The sequence below is a fragment of the Zootoca vivipara genome, chromosome 13 (genome assembly GCF_965207765.1).
Source record: "Zootoca vivipara chromosome 13, rZooViv2.hap1.1, whole genome shotgun sequence".
In the NCBI taxonomy this organism is placed as follows: Eukaryota; Metazoa; Chordata; class Lepidosauria; order Squamata; family Lacertidae; genus Zootoca; species Zootoca vivipara.
Genome location: NC_142596.1, coordinates 48276509 through 48293357, shown reverse-complemented (window position 1 = coordinate 48293357; position 16849 = coordinate 48276509). Strand labels below are relative to the sequence as shown.

At 47.5% G+C, this 16849-nt stretch overlaps 1 protein-coding gene across 8 annotated transcripts in view; it reads right to left on the bottom strand.

Annotated features, from left to right (window-relative positions):
- PEMT (phosphatidylethanolamine N-methyltransferase) overlaps nucleotides 1–16849 on the bottom strand; it is a 147890-nt gene that overhangs the window by 86663 nt on the left and 44378 nt on the right. For all 8 annotated transcript variants that reach the window (XM_035131231.3, XM_035131230.3, XM_088657453.1 and 5 more), the window contains one exon: nucleotides 13076–13191. In XM_035131231.3, the coding sequence (XP_034987122.3) occupies nucleotides 13076–13191 (116 nt within the window). The remainder of the gene's footprint in view (nucleotides 1–13075; nucleotides 13192–16849) is intronic.

Below are 16849 nucleotides of genomic sequence, written 5' to 3'. Positions count from 1 at the left end.
TGAGTCCAACCCAAAGGCCAGGCGGAACAGCTCCGTCTGGCAGGCCCTGCAGAAAGATGTCAAATCCCGCAGGGCCCTGATCTCCTGCGGTAGGGCGTTCTGCGAGGCTGGGGCCAGAGCTGAAAAGGCCCTGGCCCTGGTTGAAGCCAATCTAACCTCCTTGGGGCTTGGGACTTCCAAAGTGTTGTTATTTATGGACCTTAAGGTCCTCAGCGAGACATACCAGGAGAGGGGTCCCATAGGTATGAGGGTCCTGGGCCGCATAGGGCTTTAAAGGTCAAAACCAGCACCTTAAACATGACCCTGTACTCCACCGGGAGCCTTGAAATAAGGGACAATCCTGTATGATATAGGACGGGCGGCAACCCTGGGTCTACTGCTTCCACACTGTTGGGAATCGCAAGCAGGGAGAGGGGCTGCTGAGCTCAGATCCTGCATGTGGGTTTCTAACCACTACACCACACAGCCTCCTGCGAGATCAGAGTTAGATAGCTGGTGCCTGAGGGCAGACCCAGGCCATTCCCCTCTGGGATCAAGGCTTGGCAGAAGAGCCGCTGGAGTCCCTCTTTCAACCCCACACCCCTTTTGCTCAGGCTTCAATGCTTCGGCCAGTGCTTCTCAAACTCGGACCTCCAGCTGTTGTTGGACTACAACGCCCATCATCCCTGACCACTGGTCCTGCTAGCTATGGACGATGGGAGTTGTAGTCCAACAACAGATGGAGGTCCAAGTTTGAGAAACACCAACCTAGGCAAACAAGGGGTCCCATCCATCCAAATTTTGTATGAGGCCACCTGGTGTTTTGACTACGGAGAAGCGGGGAACTGTTTGCACAGGGTAATGGGCCATTTTCTCCCGGTGTAACGATTTGCAGCTTCCGAATCAGAGTTTTTATTTGCACAGCGCTCGAACTCAGGTCCCCCCCTCCGCCCCCTCAGAACTGGTAAATAAACTTTGCAGCTCTGCGCCATAACAATAAACACAGACTTTCTCGGCGGATGGAATCAGTCCACCATCCGTAGTCAATCTTGCTGGTGACATCTGTTAAAAATTCAGCAGGAGCAATCAACCAACCGGCTTTGGTTTATGGTTAACACAAGGCTTGTCGACGTAAGGGATCTCTGGGTATTATTATGCAACATAGTGTTGACCTCCAGCTCTGGGACTGTAATAATACTAATATATTTATATCTCGCCCATCTGGCTAGGTTTCCCCAGCTACTCTGGGCGGCTCCCAACAGATTATTTTTTTTAAATCTTCCCTGTACAAGGTTGCCTTCAGATGTCTTCTACAAGTCAGAGAGTTGTTTGTTTCCTTGATATCTGATGGGAGGGCGTTCCACAGGGCAGGTGCCACTACCGATAAGGCCCTCTGCCCGGTTCCCTGTAACCTCACTTCTCGCAGGGAGGGAACCGCCAGAAGGCCCTCAAAGCTGGACCTCAGTGTCCGGGCTGAACGATGGGGGTAGAGACACTCCTTCGGGTATCCTGGACCGAGGCCATTTAGGGCTTTCAAGGTCAGCACCAACACTTTGAATTGTGCTTGGAAAGTGCAGGCGGAACTGGAACCAAGCACAGGCAGAGCCAAACCGATGAACTAAGCCAGAGACCCCGGCCTCCATCATCCCTAACCATTGTCCCCATTGGCCGGAGCCGATGGCAGCTGGGGCCCACCATGTTGGCAGCCCTTGCTCTAACCGCTACACCACACAGCCTCCCGCGGAACCTTCCCTCCTGAGCCTGGCATAAAGTTCAGGAGCTCCAAGCTGAACTGGGCACTAGTGGGGGCTGGACAGGGTTGACCCGAACTGCAACAAGGAGAAGGGAGAGATAATTTTAGCAAGGGAAGATACGGGCAGAGGAGAAATCGATGCCAAGAAAAGGGTTCTTGTTGTGATAACAGTTACATACTGACCCAAATAACATGTAACACCCAGGCAGGGTTGTTAGAAAAGCGGAGTCATTATCAGCCATGGAAAAGAACAGTCTGGCAGCGAGGCCCGCAGGAGAGGCTGGTTTTCTTAAGGAAAGCGCCAAGTATTGGGCTTATGAAAGGCTTGGCTCTGACACCTACCGGCAGGGAGCAGGTGGAGAGCAGTCAAGACACAATAGCTGCCCCCTTCCAGCCAATGAGAACTCTCCCTCTTGGTCCAATTTACACCTTTTGGGGGGGGGTTTACGCCACCCTGGCGGGTCTCAGCTTTCCGGTTAATGCGGTAAGCAGCGATTCCAGCAAAACGTCAATTGGAAATGGCACTGTTGGGTCATTCTTGGCCCAAAGTTGCTGGGTTTCATCTCAGGTTTAGCTGGGGGGGGTGTCACTTGGCATTGGGGGGTTGGGAATGAGGGTAGCGGGGCAGCTTGCTCTGACCCCATTTTTTCGGGGGGGGGGAGGTAGAGCAAGGTCCGAGTATCCATCTTCCATCCTCCAAGTCACCTGGCCATATTGTCTTTAATACGTTAACCAATACAGTATACTAGTACACTTTAGTATGGAGGATACACAGCCTTGAAGGCAAGGGAGCTTTGTGCAGTCTCAGTTCACATAAATGCAGTCTATATGCAGCACACATATTGAAAGCACTTTAAACAGGCAGAGGGCAAGGAAATAAACAACCGAGACCACGTAACACCAGTCCTGAAAGACCTACATTGGCTCCCAGTACGTTTCCGAGCACAATTCAAAGTGTTGGTGCTGACCTTTAAAGCCCTAAACGGCCTCAGTCCAGTATAACTGAAGGAGCGTCTCCACCCCCATCGTTCTGCCCGGACACTGATGTCCAGTGCCGAGGGCCTTCTGGCGGTTCCCTTGCTGCGAAAAGCCAAGTTACAGGGAACCAGGCAGAGGGCCTTCTCGGTAGTGGCACCCACCCTGTGGAATGCCCTCCCACCAGAGGTCAAAGAGATCAACAATTGCCAGACCTTTAGAAAGCATCTCAAGGCAGCCCTGTTTAGGGAAGCTTTTAATGTTTGATTTCTGTATTTTAATGTTTTGTTGGAAGCCGCCCAGAGTGGCTGGGGGAACCCGGCCAGATGGGCGGGGTATAAATAAATTATTATTATTATTATTATTATTATATAACTATCTGACTTTTAGAAGACATCTGAAGGCAGCCCTGTTTAGGAAAGTTTTTAATGTTTGAAGTTTTATTCTGTTTTTAGTGTTCTGTTAGGAGCCACCAGATGGGTGGGATATAATAATAATAATAATAATAATAATAATAATAATAATAATAATAATAATAATACATGCTTCCCTCAAACAATCCCAGGAATGGTAGCTTAAAGGTGCTGAGAGTTGCCAGGAGACCTTTCACAGAGCTATAGTTCCCAGCGCCCTTAACGGACCATCTAGTGTGGCATAGTGGTTAGAGCAGGGGGGTCAGCAAACTTTTTCAGCAGGGGGCCGGTCCACTGTCCCTCAGACCTTATGGGGGGCCGGACTATATTTTGGAAAAATATATGAACGGATTCCTATGCCCCACAAATAACCCAGAGATGCATTTGAAATAAAAGCACACATTCTACTCATGTAAAAACACCAGGCAGGCCCCACAAATAACCCAGAGATGCATTTTAAATAAAAGGACACATTCTACTCATGTAAAAACATGCTAATTCCCGGACCATCCATGGGCCGGATTTAGAAGGCGATTGGGCCGCATCTGCCCCCGGGCCTTAGTTTGGGGACCCCTGGGTTAGTGTGTCGGGCTAGGGCGTGGGAGAGCAGGGTTCGAATACCCACTCAGCCATGAAGCTCCCTGGGCGACCTCGGGTTTCAGTTGCCGCCTCTCAAGCCTAACCTACCACACAGGGTTGTTGTGAGGTTAAAATGGGGAGGGTGAGCTTGTGCTCCTTGGAGGGAAGGTGGATATAAATCAGGCATCCCCAAACTTCGGCCCTCCAGATGTTTTGGACTACAATTCCCATCATCCCTGACCACTGGTCCTGTTAGCTAGGGATCATGGGAGTTGTAGGCCAAAACATCTGGAGGGCCGCAGTTTGGGGATGCCTGATATAAATGCTATGCAATGAAAATAAAAAACAAAAAAACCCAGAATTCCCAAGATTCTTTGGAGGAAGCTATGACCCTTTAAAGTGGTATAGTAGTGCTTTAAATGGATGTGCCGGATGTGACCCTAGTTCGAAAACCAGCCTCATTGCCAACTAAGGAGAAATGGCTTCAAAAATTAATGGACTATGCGGAAATGGCAAAACTGAGAGCATAAGTAAGAGACAAAAGAGACAAACTGTTCGTGGAAGAGTGGAGACTCTTTTCGGAATATCTGAAAAACTGTTCTAGTCAAATGAAAATGCAGGCAGGGTTTGAATTATGAGCAGCAGAATGAAAACAATAAAGCAAATAGAGGATAATTGTATTAGACTAAAGCAGTGCTTTTTCACTTTAAAAAAAATGTTTAGGGGTACTCTCATTTTGACTCAAGAAAATCACCATAAACGCTTGCTTCCGTCTGAGACTCAGGAAACAAAGTGACAGGAAATGAGGCTGCCATCGGCGATAGCAACGGAACTGACGATTCACTGTGCTAGAGAAGAAACTAATTTTTTTAGCATTTTTTCATAGAATCATAGAATCATAGAGTTGGAAGAGACCACAAGGGCCATCCAGTCCAACCCCCTGCCAAGCAGGAAACACCATCAAAGCATTCTTGACATATGCCTGTCAAGCCTCTGCTTAAAGACCTCCAAAGAAGGAGACTCCACCACACTCCTCGGCAGCAAATTCCACTGCCGAACAGCTCTTACTGTCAGGAAGTTCTTCCTAATGTTTAGGTGGAATCTTCTTTCTTGAAGTTTGAATCCATTGCTCCGTGTCCGCTTCTCTCGAGCAGCAGAAAACAATCTTTCTCCCTCCTCCATATGACATCCTTTCATATATTTGAACATGGCTATCATATCCCCCCCTTAACCTTCTCTTCTCCAGGCTAAACATACCCAGCTCCCTAAGCCGTTCCTCATAAGGCATCGTTTCCAGGCCTTTGACCATTTTGGTTGCCCTCTTTTGGACACGTTCCAGCTTGTCAGTATCCTTCTTGAACTGTGGTGCCCAGAACTGGACACAGTTTCTTCTCCCATTAGATTCCCATTAGATTCTTCTCCCATTAGATTCACAAAATGTTTAGGGGTATGGGTACCCCTGCGTCCCCCAAGGAAAAAAAGCACTGGATTAAAGTGCTCTCATAAAGCAGTAGGCATAAGGTAGGAACAGTGCTTTTTCTGGGGGGTACACAGGGGTACGTATACCCCTAAACATTTTGTGCATTTAAGTTTGGCCTCATTGAGGGGCAGCATTTCAATATGAGTAGGAAAATGAGAGCACCCCTAAACTTTTTTTGGGGGGGGGGGAGAAACACTGGGTAGGAATAAGAACACCAGGGAAGTAAGGTGGGAAGTCAAAATTTAAGGAAAGACACATATTGAAATACAAGTAAATTTGAAAAACCTGTGAAAATCAATTAAAAATATTTCTTAAAAAACCCAACCACAACCAGCCTCGTTCATTCTTGCTCTAGAGGAAGAACATAACCAGGTCAAAGGCCTGGAAACGATGCCTTATGAGGAACGGCTTAGGGAGCTGGGTATGTTTAGGCTGGAGAAGAGAAGGATAAGAGGTGATATGATAGCCAAGTTCAAATATATAAAAGGATGTCATATAGAGGAGGGAGAAAGGTTGTTTTCTGCTGCTCCAGAGAAGCGGACACGGAGCAATGGATTCAAACTTCAAGAAAGAAGATTCCACCTAAACATGAGGAAGAACTTCCTGACAGTAAGAGCTGTTCGGCAGTGGAATTTGCTACCAAGGAGTGTGATGGAGTCTCCCTCTTTGGAGGTCTTTAAGCAGAGGCTTGACAGGCATATGTCAAGAATGCTTTGATGGCGTTTCCTGCTTGGCAGGGGGTTGGACTGGATGGCCCTTGTGGTCTCTTCCAACTCTATGATTCTAGGCCCATCCCATTAAATATGAAAACCCTTTTCATGTAAAAGGAAGTGCGAGGCGATCTGCAGCCGTCACTCAGCTCACCGAAAAGAGCAAGATTTTGGAAAGGGCAGTTGATGGATGTAAAGCAGTGGTGTTATTTAACGCACAGGCTGGCTTTATTCGACTGGGTGGGCGTGCATCTATTGGGAAAGCATTTGGTGAGTCAGAAAATAAAAAAAAGGGTGGGGGCAGGAACCAGAGGAATGACACAGAAAGGGAGCCTTGCTCCTCTGACGTAACCAGACGCTCTGATTACAGGGCCTGCGTTAGCCAAGCGGGTGCCATTTACAACACAGATCTTCCATTTTGTCTGCCCTTTCCCTCGGCCTCCCTCGGCGTCTGCGTATGTTCCTACTAGTCAAAGAGCACAAACCGTGTGTCATATCCAGAGTTGGCTCTCATCAAGCGTTGCCCAAGAATTCGTCCCTCGCTCTTGTTATCTAAACTGGCATTCGCCGAGCCTGGTGCCTTCCAGATCTCGTCTGACTGCCCATGGCAGGGATGGAGGGGGGGTATTTGCAGTCCGATGCCCACACCCCTGCCTCCCCCAGCAATCTTCCAGGGTCCACATGGAATTGGTGGTTGGGGTCAGAGAGGAGAAGTGGGCAGAGCAGGGAATGATAATTTTAACTTTGTACAGTAGTCTAGCTTCTTAGGTAAAGGTAAAGGGACCCCTGGCCATTAGGTCCAGTCGTGACCGACTCTGGGGTTGCGGCGCTCATCTCGCATTATTGGCCGAGGGAGCCGGCGTATAGCTTCCAGGTCATGTGGCCAGCCTGACAAAGCCACTTCTGGCAAACCAGAGCAGCACATGGAAACACCGTTTACCTTCCCGCTATAGTGGTTCCTATTTATCTACTTGCATTTTGATGTGCTTTCGAACGGCTAGGTTGGCAGGAGCTGGGACCAAGCAACGGGAGCGCACCTTGTCACAGGGATTTGAACCGCCGACCTTCTGATCAGCAAGCCCTAGGCTCAGTGGTTTAGCCCACAGCGCCACCTGGGTCCCTTAGTCTAAACTAAAGGACCCCTGAAAGTTAAGTCCAGTCACAAACAACTCTGGGGTTGCGGCGCTCATCTCGCTTTACAGGCCGAGGGAGCCGACGTTTGTCCACAAACAGTTTTTCCGGGTCATCTGGCCAGCATGACTAAGCCATTTACCTTCCCGCCGGAGTGGTACCTATTTATCTACTTGCACTTTGACGTGCTTTCAAACTGCTAGGTTGGCAGGAGCTGGGACCGAACAACAGGAGCTCACCCCGTCGTGGGGATTCGAACCGCCGACCTTCTGTTCGCCAAGCCCAAGGCTCAGTGGTTTACACCACAGTGCCACCTGAATCCCTTTTAACAACAGATATACAGTAGTATCTCTGGTTGCAAACGGGATCCATCCCGAAGGCCCGTTCGCAACATGAAAAAGCCGCATCCTGAAGTGCCGCTTCTGTGCACCTGCGTGACGCAATTCGGCACCTCTATGCATGCGCAAAGCACAATTTAGTGGTTCTACGCATGTGTGCACGCCAAACCCGGAAGTAACCCATTCTGAGACTTCCGGGTTCGGCGTGTCTGTAACGTGAAAAGACGCATTCTGAAGTGGATGTAACCTGAGGTATGACTATATATATGAAATTATGGGGACATGGGTGGCGCTGTAGTCTAAACCACCGAGCCTCTTGGGCTTGACAATCGGAACGTGGGTGGTTTGAATCCCCATGACGGGGTGAGCCCCCGTTGTTCGGTCCCAGCTCCTGCCCACCTAGCAGTTTGAAAGCATGTCAAAGTGCAAGTAGATAAATAGGTATCGCTCCAGCGGGAAGGTAAACGGCATTTCCGTGCGCTGCTCTGGTTCGCCAGAAGTGGCTTAGTCATGCTGGCCACATGACCCAGAAGCTGTCTGCGGACAAATGCCGGCTCCCTCGGCCTATAGAGCGAGGTGAGCTCTATGACTGGACTTAATTCATAGAATCATAGAATCACAGAATCATAGAGTTGGAAGAGACCACAAGGGCCATCCAGTCCAACCCCCTGCCAAGCAGGAAACACCATCAAAGCATTCCTGACAGATGGCTGTCAAGCCTCTGCTTAAAGACCTCCAAAGAAGAAGACTCCACCACACTCCTTGGTAGCAAATTCCACTGCCGAACAGCTCTTACTGTCAGGAAGTTCTTCCTAATGTTTAGGTGGAATCTTCTTTCTTGAAGTTTGAATCCATTGCTCCGTGTCCGCTTCTCTGGAGCAGCACAAAACAATCTTTCTCCCTCCTCCATATGACATCCTTTCATATATTTGAACATGGCTATCATATCACCCCTTAACCTTCTCTTCTCCAGGCTAAACATACCCAGCTCCCTAAGCCGTTCCTCATAAGGCATCGTTTCCAGGCTTTTGACCATTTTGGTTGCCCTCTTCTGGACACGTTCCAGCTTGTCAGTATCCTTCTTGAACTGTGGTGCCTAGAACTGGACACAGTACTCCAGGTGAGGTCTGATTGTCAGGGGTACCTTTACCTTTTTACTTTCATTGGAGGGTATGCAAACATGGGCATAGCCAGGATTTTTGGGGTGGGGACCTCAGTTTGCTACGGATCTTTTTATTGATTTTTACTGATTGGGTGGCAGTTGCCCCCCCCCCAGCTACACCCATGTATGCAAATATGTGTCTTGAAAGCAGTGCTGTCGGCCAAGATTCATTAGGAATGAATTAGGAAAGGTTCACAGATCTCTTGCTTGGAAGGTGAGATCAGACTGGCACCAGGAAGTCAATTCCCTGCCCACTCGCTTCCATTGATTTCATGCTTCCATTGATATATTGGCTCGTAAGCCCTCAGCCGTTTGTGAAAGCCACCAGCTCAGTTTGCTAGCATCCCGGCAACAAGCCTCTGTACATACAGAGTAGTTTTCCTTTTACTATCCGATGTTGTTTATGTCCGGAAGCAGATAGCATGGTTTACGGAAAGTCCAGGAAAAAGCGAAAAGCAAACAGCAGCAAGATTTCTTCCAGCGAAACTGACCTAAGAGGAACTCACTCCACTAGGAGGAATTCAAACATGCTTATCTGCCTGTTACATAAGCCGAGTGGGCCCTGAACTTACAATTACCTTGGAATCAATTATGATCCAATTGCATCCTATTGTAGAAGAGTTCCAGGAAAACGCTGTGTTGCCAATAAAAACTCCTGGTGGTCCACGCTGTAATGAACCGAGGCCACTTAATAATTGGGAATTAATCTCAGGAGTTTGCAAGACCTCTGTGGCCTGACCCCTTCACCCATAAACACTAGGAATTGGGTGTCCGGGGGGGGGGGGGTTGTTTGAGGTCTGCCTTTTTCTTTTTCTTTTAAATAATCTTTATTGATTAAAAATAAAAAAAATAAAACAATACATCCAACTAAGATAAAACAAAGTAAATACACAAATAATCCATCATATGAATCCAAATATACTTTAACCTATCTTCTACAATATTCTTAACTTATACCTTTTCATAATCACCTATATTCTTATCTTCTTATACATTTTGACTTCCCCTTCTCTTCCTTCCTGGCTTCAAATTTATAATCGTTTTTGCTGGTTCTGCTTATCTTCCTCTTGGGAACTTTACAATATATTTGTCTTAAACCCAAGTTCCTTTATATATATTCCAAATTTTTCCCACTTTTCTTTAAATTTTTTGTTCGAACCACCCCTTATCGAGTTTGTCAATTTGGCCAAATCGATGTAGCTGATTACTTTCTCCTGCCACTCTCTTATAGTTGGGACTTCCTGGCTTCTCCATACTTTAGCAATTAAAGTTCTTGCTGCCGCTATTGAATATAGAAATATCTTTTCATCCTTTTTGTCCACTTCTTTATCAACCATTCCTAGTAGGAAAGACTTTTAGGTCTGCCTTAGGGAGGGGGCCGTAGCTCATATGAACATAGTGTTAAAGCCAGGAATGAGGGTGGCGGTGGCACGACTTCCCCAAAATCTCAAGTCCCCGTGACCACTGACGCAGGCACCATACATACACAACAGCAAAGAAGCTCAGAAAAGTAGTCTATAAAATGTAGCAATAAGTGGACACCATGTATCGTACTGTTTCAGAGAAGCGGACACGGAGCAATGGATTCAAACTACAAGAAAGAAGATGTCCACCTAAACATTAGGAAGAACTTCCTGACAGTAAGAGCTGTTCGACAGTGGAATTTGCTACCAAGGAGTGTGGTGGAGTCTCCTTCTTTGGAGGTCTTTAAGCAGAGGCTTGACAGGCATATGTCAGGGATGCTTTGATGGTGTTTCCTGCTCGGCAGGGGGTTGGACTGGATGGCCCTTGTGGTCTCTTCCAACTCTATGAGTCTATGATTCTTTTGCTCCACCCTCGGTGGCAGAGCGCATGGCTTTTCAGGCAGGAGGTGGCAGAAGGTCTAAGACGGGCTGTGGGCCGGATCCCCCAGTTCTTAAGCTCTTGGTCGGATCCAGCCTTGCCTTGTGCACTGAGCCTACCTCGGACACCCACAGAACCAGTTCAAAACAAGGAGAGAGAAAAGCTCCCTGAAATGTTTGCCTCTTCAGTTACCTTTGCTGCACCGGGAACACCTGAGGACACATTACCATAATGTACAGTACATCATTCATACTGGATTACAAGCGAGGTGGTGTGGTGTGGGAGGCGTTATCTTGTCATATCGCAGATAGAGGAGTTGGATTGACCTGCCAGCTAAGTGCACAGATAATCCTCAATGCTTCTCCAAACAGGGAATTCTGTCAACACTCGAATAGCACACTAGAGATATATTTTGCTTTCCGCAGGAGAAAAAGGGAGCAAGAGCAATCGGTGCAAAATGATATATTTCTCCTCTCTTTCCTTTAATTATCCATTGTAAAAATTTACAACAATCCCTCCTAACTACAGAAACTATACTAAAAGAACCACTAATGATTATTATTTTGAAAAAAGTTAATTATTAAAATGGCAATAGTGAAATGATTTAACAACAACAACAACAACAACAGGCAGTGTTGTAAATACCAATCTTTGGGAAATTTGTAAGAAATTGACCTTTTAGTGTGGCAGCAACCAAACTTTGGAACTCCCTGCCTATTGACACCAGACAGGCTCTTCCGCTGCACTCTTTCAGGCGCCTGCTAAAAATGTTTGTGTTTAGGCAAGTCTACCCAGATATGTAGAACTTTTAGTCTGGTTGATACCTTATTGCTGGTCTTAATTGTTACTTGAATGCTTTAAATAGCTGTTTCTGACTGCTAGTTTTCTAGTTTTCCTCTCTCTGTAAAGTGCTATACGGTACAATCATGTCTTACTTGAGAGTTCGGCCCCAAGGAATTTCTGCCTCCATGGGAATCCAAGCCCTTGGAGCTGCCCCCATGGCTTTGGGGGGGGGCAGGGCAGAGAGACAATCTCCCATCCTCCTAGGGTGCCCATGTGCCAAGCGGGTTTTGCCCAGCAAGTAAGGTAGAGAGCTTACAGTTCAAGCTTCAGGCCCCCCAAGATTTAGGTCTGCCGCTGCTCATGTGAACATGCCCAGAAAGGATCACTAGAGGACCCAAGAGGTACTCCCAAGAGTTTGCTAACACAGCAATTGCAAATTTAGCTGTGCTTAGAACTCCCAAACAGGCAGCAGTCACACAGGCTAAGCTACAACAACAGGTTGTCAAACGCAACACTGTTGCTGCTCCAGAGAAGCGGACACGGAGCAATGGATTCAAACTACAAGAAAAAAGATTCCACCTAAACATTAGGAAGAACTTCCTGACAGTAAGAGCTGTTCGGCAGTGGAATTTGCCGCCAAGGAGTGTGGTGGAGTCTCCTTCTTTGGAGGTCTTTAAGCAGAGGCTTGACAGGCATATGTCAAGAATGCTTTGATGGTGTTTCCTGCTTGGCAGGGGGTTGGACTGGATGGCCCTTGTGGTCTCTTCCAACTCTACGATTCTATGATTCTGTCAACAGAGCAACTGCTCTGGTCCCCTGGAAGCCAAAGCTGGTAAATCCAGTCTCAGAGAGTTCCACAGCAGAAAAATCCTATTTTGTTTATGACAGACCCAGCGCATTGAGAAGACTTCACTTCCCAAGCAAGGCAGGGAGCAGAAAAGCTCTTCTTGTGCTGGGTTGTCAAGGTAGGACGCTGAGCTCTTGGGGAAGGGGGGCTGGCAACTGACTTGGGAGAGGGGGCCAGTGATTTGTGGGGACCTGTACCAGCCAGGAGGCAAGAGTGAGAGGCAGGGGAAGCTTCAGAGCTGGAGGGTGGAGCACAGGATGGGTCGGAAGAAGAGGAGAAAGAGGCAGGTCGGGCAAGTGAAGGGCTGGGTGCTTCCCCGCCCTCTCCTGCACCGCTGTCTCCCAGAACCAGGAGGGGATTGAAAAGAGCAGAGCCGAGGCAGCTTCCATGCGGGCACAGTCTCCAGCTGCAGGCACACAGCCCATCAGGGGAAAGTACATAAACTGGTGGAGGGAAAGTGGTCCCCTGTTGTTGCAACTGCTCCATAGAGTGTGGACCTGGGAAAAGCTAAATTGATATGCATAGGTGTCCAGAGCTGTAAGGGTTATATTTGACGATAATGAGTGAACCCTTTGCCATGTGCATTCCTTAGGCTGGGAATCGTAGCAGTGAGGAGTCCCTAATTCCCCTCCCACAGTTACAGTTCTCAGAGTGCTTTATCCATCTCTCTTCACAGAAAACTCTGGGACAGGAAATAGGGGGGTCTTCTAACAACTCTCAGCAGCTTTAACAAACTGCAACTCCCAGGATTCTTTGGGGAAGCCATGACTGTTTAAAGAGATATTGCAGTGATTTAAAGGGTGGCATTATTATTATTATTATTATTATTATTATTATTATTATTATTATATTGATTTTCTTGCCCAGGGCAACCCAAAACCACTTACAATGAAACAGGCAGATAAAAGAACCCAAAAAAAACTACAGCTCCCAGAATTCTTTGGGGGGTACCGTGGTTGTTTAAAGTGCTACCACACCACTTTAAATGTATTGTTTGAATGTGGCCTACACGCCTTGCGGCGACGGATGCCATTGCCTAGCAGCCAATATCGGCCAGATTTAGCCCAAAGCAACGCTCCTTACCAGTAGCTCCGCAGGAAATTAAGGAACAGGATGAGAGCTCCCAGGCAGTAACAGGCCAGGTGCGGAGAACGGAAGAGACGCGTCAGCAACCGGGTCCTGAACTCCCATCTCGCTACCTGATTGTACAAACAAAAAACAAGGTGCGTCAGAGACAGGAAAGCTTAAGGGCGTGAGCTGGCCAGATAGTCAGCTTCCCAATTTTGCTGCCTGAAAAGCGACCAGAGCTCGATGCGAATGAACTCCCAAAGTTCTCCACTCTTGTCCGTGGGCAGAGAAGCTGAGGTTTCAGGGGGAACAATGTAAAAATAAATAAATAAATAGCTGTTCTTCTTTATTATTCATACTCCGCCCATCTGGCTGGGTTTTCCCCTCCACTCTGGGCGTCTCCCAACAGAATATTAAAAGCACAATAATACATCAAACATTAAAAGCTTCCCTGTAGAAGGCTGCCTTCAGATGTCTTCTACAAGTCAGATAGTTGTTTATTTCCTTGACATTTGACAGGCTGGGCGCCACTACCAAGAAGGCCCTCTGCCTGGTTCCCTGTATCCTCACTTCTTGCAGGGAGGGAACTGCCAGAAGGCCCTCGAAGCTGGACCTCCGTGTCCGGGCTGAACGATGGGGGGTGGAGACGCTCCTTCAGGTATTCTGGGCCAAGGAGTTTTAGATGTTCATAATGTGTTCTTTTTTTAATATTTTGTTTTAATCGCATTGCTGCATCATATTGTTTCCTGCCCTAGACTCCTCTGGGAGGGAGGCAGAGCAGACATTTAATAAACAAACAAACAAGTAAACAACCAACCAAGCAAGCAACCAAACAAATGAGTTTCTCTTGTAGAAGAGAAAATCTATACAATTTTATTGCAGGGACGGAAGCTCAGCTTCTTTCTTTTTTTCCTGTGGGTTTTTTTCCCTGTGGGGGGGCGACAGTGCACACTGAGGGTTGATTCTGCAAATGGCACAAGGAGCAGCTATAGCACCATGATAATAACACTTTGAACAGTCATGGCTCCCCCCCAAAGGATTCTGGGAACTGTAGTCCGTTTAGGGCGCCGAGCATCCTGACATCTCTGTCCTTGAAGTGTGATAATGTGGCCCTCAGGCTAAAAAAAAAGGGGTGTGGGGTGTGGAAAGATGTAAACATCCATGACGTTACTGCATTCCGCCCTACCAGCGCAGGGAGAAATGAAGCATTGGGGGCAAAACTAGCCACCAGTCAGATTTGTTGCAGGCTTCGAGGGGCAACAGGCCCAGAGCCTGCAAGCTCATTCAATTACTCATGCAAACGGACGGCTCCGCAATTGCAGAGTGATCAAGCGCAGATGTACCATTCCTCCTTTCTGCCGGCATAAATAGTTTGCCACTGTAAATTCAATTTAAAAGGAAAGGGGGGGGGACGACACAGAAGGCGTGCGTCACCAATGCTGCTATAACTGGAGCTCCGGGCAAGGGTTGGTCGTAAAGGGACAAGGGTAAGGCGAGTTGCTGCTTTTTTTCTTCTTTTTTTTGCACCAACAACAGGGCTGGATTGACACCAGGGTGCTGACTCGCGGGGAGAAACAGAGCCACATCATCTGATAGACAGGCAGGCAAAAACAGAAAAAGAATGCGCAGCCGGTTATTGATGCCTTGGATGGGAAATCGTTTTGCTTGTCAAAAGTGCCGCTTGGAAAGAATGATGCTACAGTACAAGGTTAGAAAACCAAGTACAAAAAAAAATGCAAACCCTGTTTGCTGATTCTGGTGCTGTAATCTAGGGGCGCAGAACCATTCCCAGCACTAGTTCTAGAGCTGCCTTTGGGTGGGCTGGGAGCTGCATGCAGCCCAATAAGAAGGATATTAACAAACTTGGAACGCGCGCAGAGGAGGGTGACCAAGACGATAAATGGTCTGGAAACCAAGCCTCACAAGGAACGGTTGAGGGAGTGGGATATGTTTGGCCTGGAGAAGAAAAGACCGAGAGGCGATAGGGTAGCCATCTTCAAATATCTGAAGCTCTGTCACATGGAAGATTATGGAGCAAGCTTGCTTTCTGCTGCTCCAGAGGGTAGGACGCAAACCAATGGCTTCAAATTACAAGAAATGAGATTCTGACTAAACATCAGGAAACTTTCTGACAGTAAGAGCTGTTCGACAGTGGAACAGTCTCCCCTGGGAGGTTGTAGACTCTCCTTCCTTGGAGGTTTTTAAGCAAAGGTTGGGTAGCCATCTGCCACAGATGCTTTAGTTGACATTCCTACATAGCAGGGGGTTGGACTAGATGACTCTCAGGGTCCCTTCCAATTCTGCAGTTCTATGATTCTATCCCACCACAGGTTCCAGTAATGCTTATTGTATCATACAGTGGTACCTCTACTTACGAATTTATTGCGTTCCGAACGCACATTTGTAAGTCGAAAAAAATTGTAAGTCGAATCCCATAGGAATGCATTGGGAGAAAAAATTCATAAGTACAGTAGAAGCAACCCTATCTAAAAATTCGTAAGTAGAAAAAATCCTATCTAAACCACATCCAAGATGGCGGGCGGAGCTCCATTCGTAAGTAGAAACATTCGTAAGTAGAGTTATTCGTAAGTAGAGGTACCACTGTATTTGGCACCCTGTATTAAGAGCTCAAATTCATCTTGCTTGTTTCCCATATTCTGTGCATCGGTATAGAGACAACTGAAACAATGAATCATTCCCTCCAGCTGCTTCCTTCTTGTTGTTTCCTGCCCATTGGCAGGTTTCTCTGGCATTGCCTCAGTTTCCTGTGCATCAATGAAGCCTTGGGCTTCGGCACCTTATCCTCATACTCCAGGTGCCTCACTCTGAACAGGTAAGGCCTCCAGGCACTTGTTGAGGCCCCATATATGGAGGGCCTCCTCACCCAAGGGCCACAAGCCTTGGAAGTGTTTAAGCAGAGGTTGGATGGCCATCTGCCAGGGATTCTTTAGCTGTGATTCCTGCATTGCCGGGGGTTGGACCAGATGGCCCTTGGGGTCCCTTGCATCTCGACAGTTCTATGATTCTATGTCAGAGGCACCATCCTAGCAAAACGACACACTGCAGTCAGGCCAAAGCCATTCAAGTAGGGTGTGGAGCAGCACCAGGAGAAGGAAATCTACTGCTGAACCAGACCAAAGGCTCATCTAATCCAGAATAATTTCCCACAGCAGACAACCAGATGCCACTTCCCAAAACAGATTCATGAGATGATTCCATTACTCTTATTTAGATACTAGGAGCAACTGCGGCATAATGGTTAGAGTTTCAGACTAGGACCTGGGAGAGACCAGGGTTCAAACCCCCCCCCGCTCAGCCTGAAGCTTGCTGGGTGACCTTGCTCGCCAGTCGCTGCCTCTCAGCCTGACCTACCTCACAGGGTTGCTGTGCAGATTCAACGAGGATGAGGGGTGAAGAACCATGTTCACCCCCTTGAACTCCGTGAAGCGAAAAGGGAGTTATAAATGCAATAAATAAACATTAAATAATGACATTTATAAAATAAAATGGCTCCCCCACCCCCCACCCCCAAAATCATATCAAATATATATTAACATCCTGGCTGCAATGAGTGTGGTGGCTTCTCTTCCCCCCCCCCCAAAGTTCCATTTTCTTCCTTTTTTTAATTGGAAAGCTGCTCAGCCTCTCCAATTTAATCAGCTAGAAATAGCCCAGATTGCTTTTCCGTGCTCCGCAGACCATATATCCTTGCCATTCATTCATATTTAGTATTTGTTCCGGGGACATGGATATACGATTTCTCCATCAGCCAAGCAGTCCCGGCTTTTA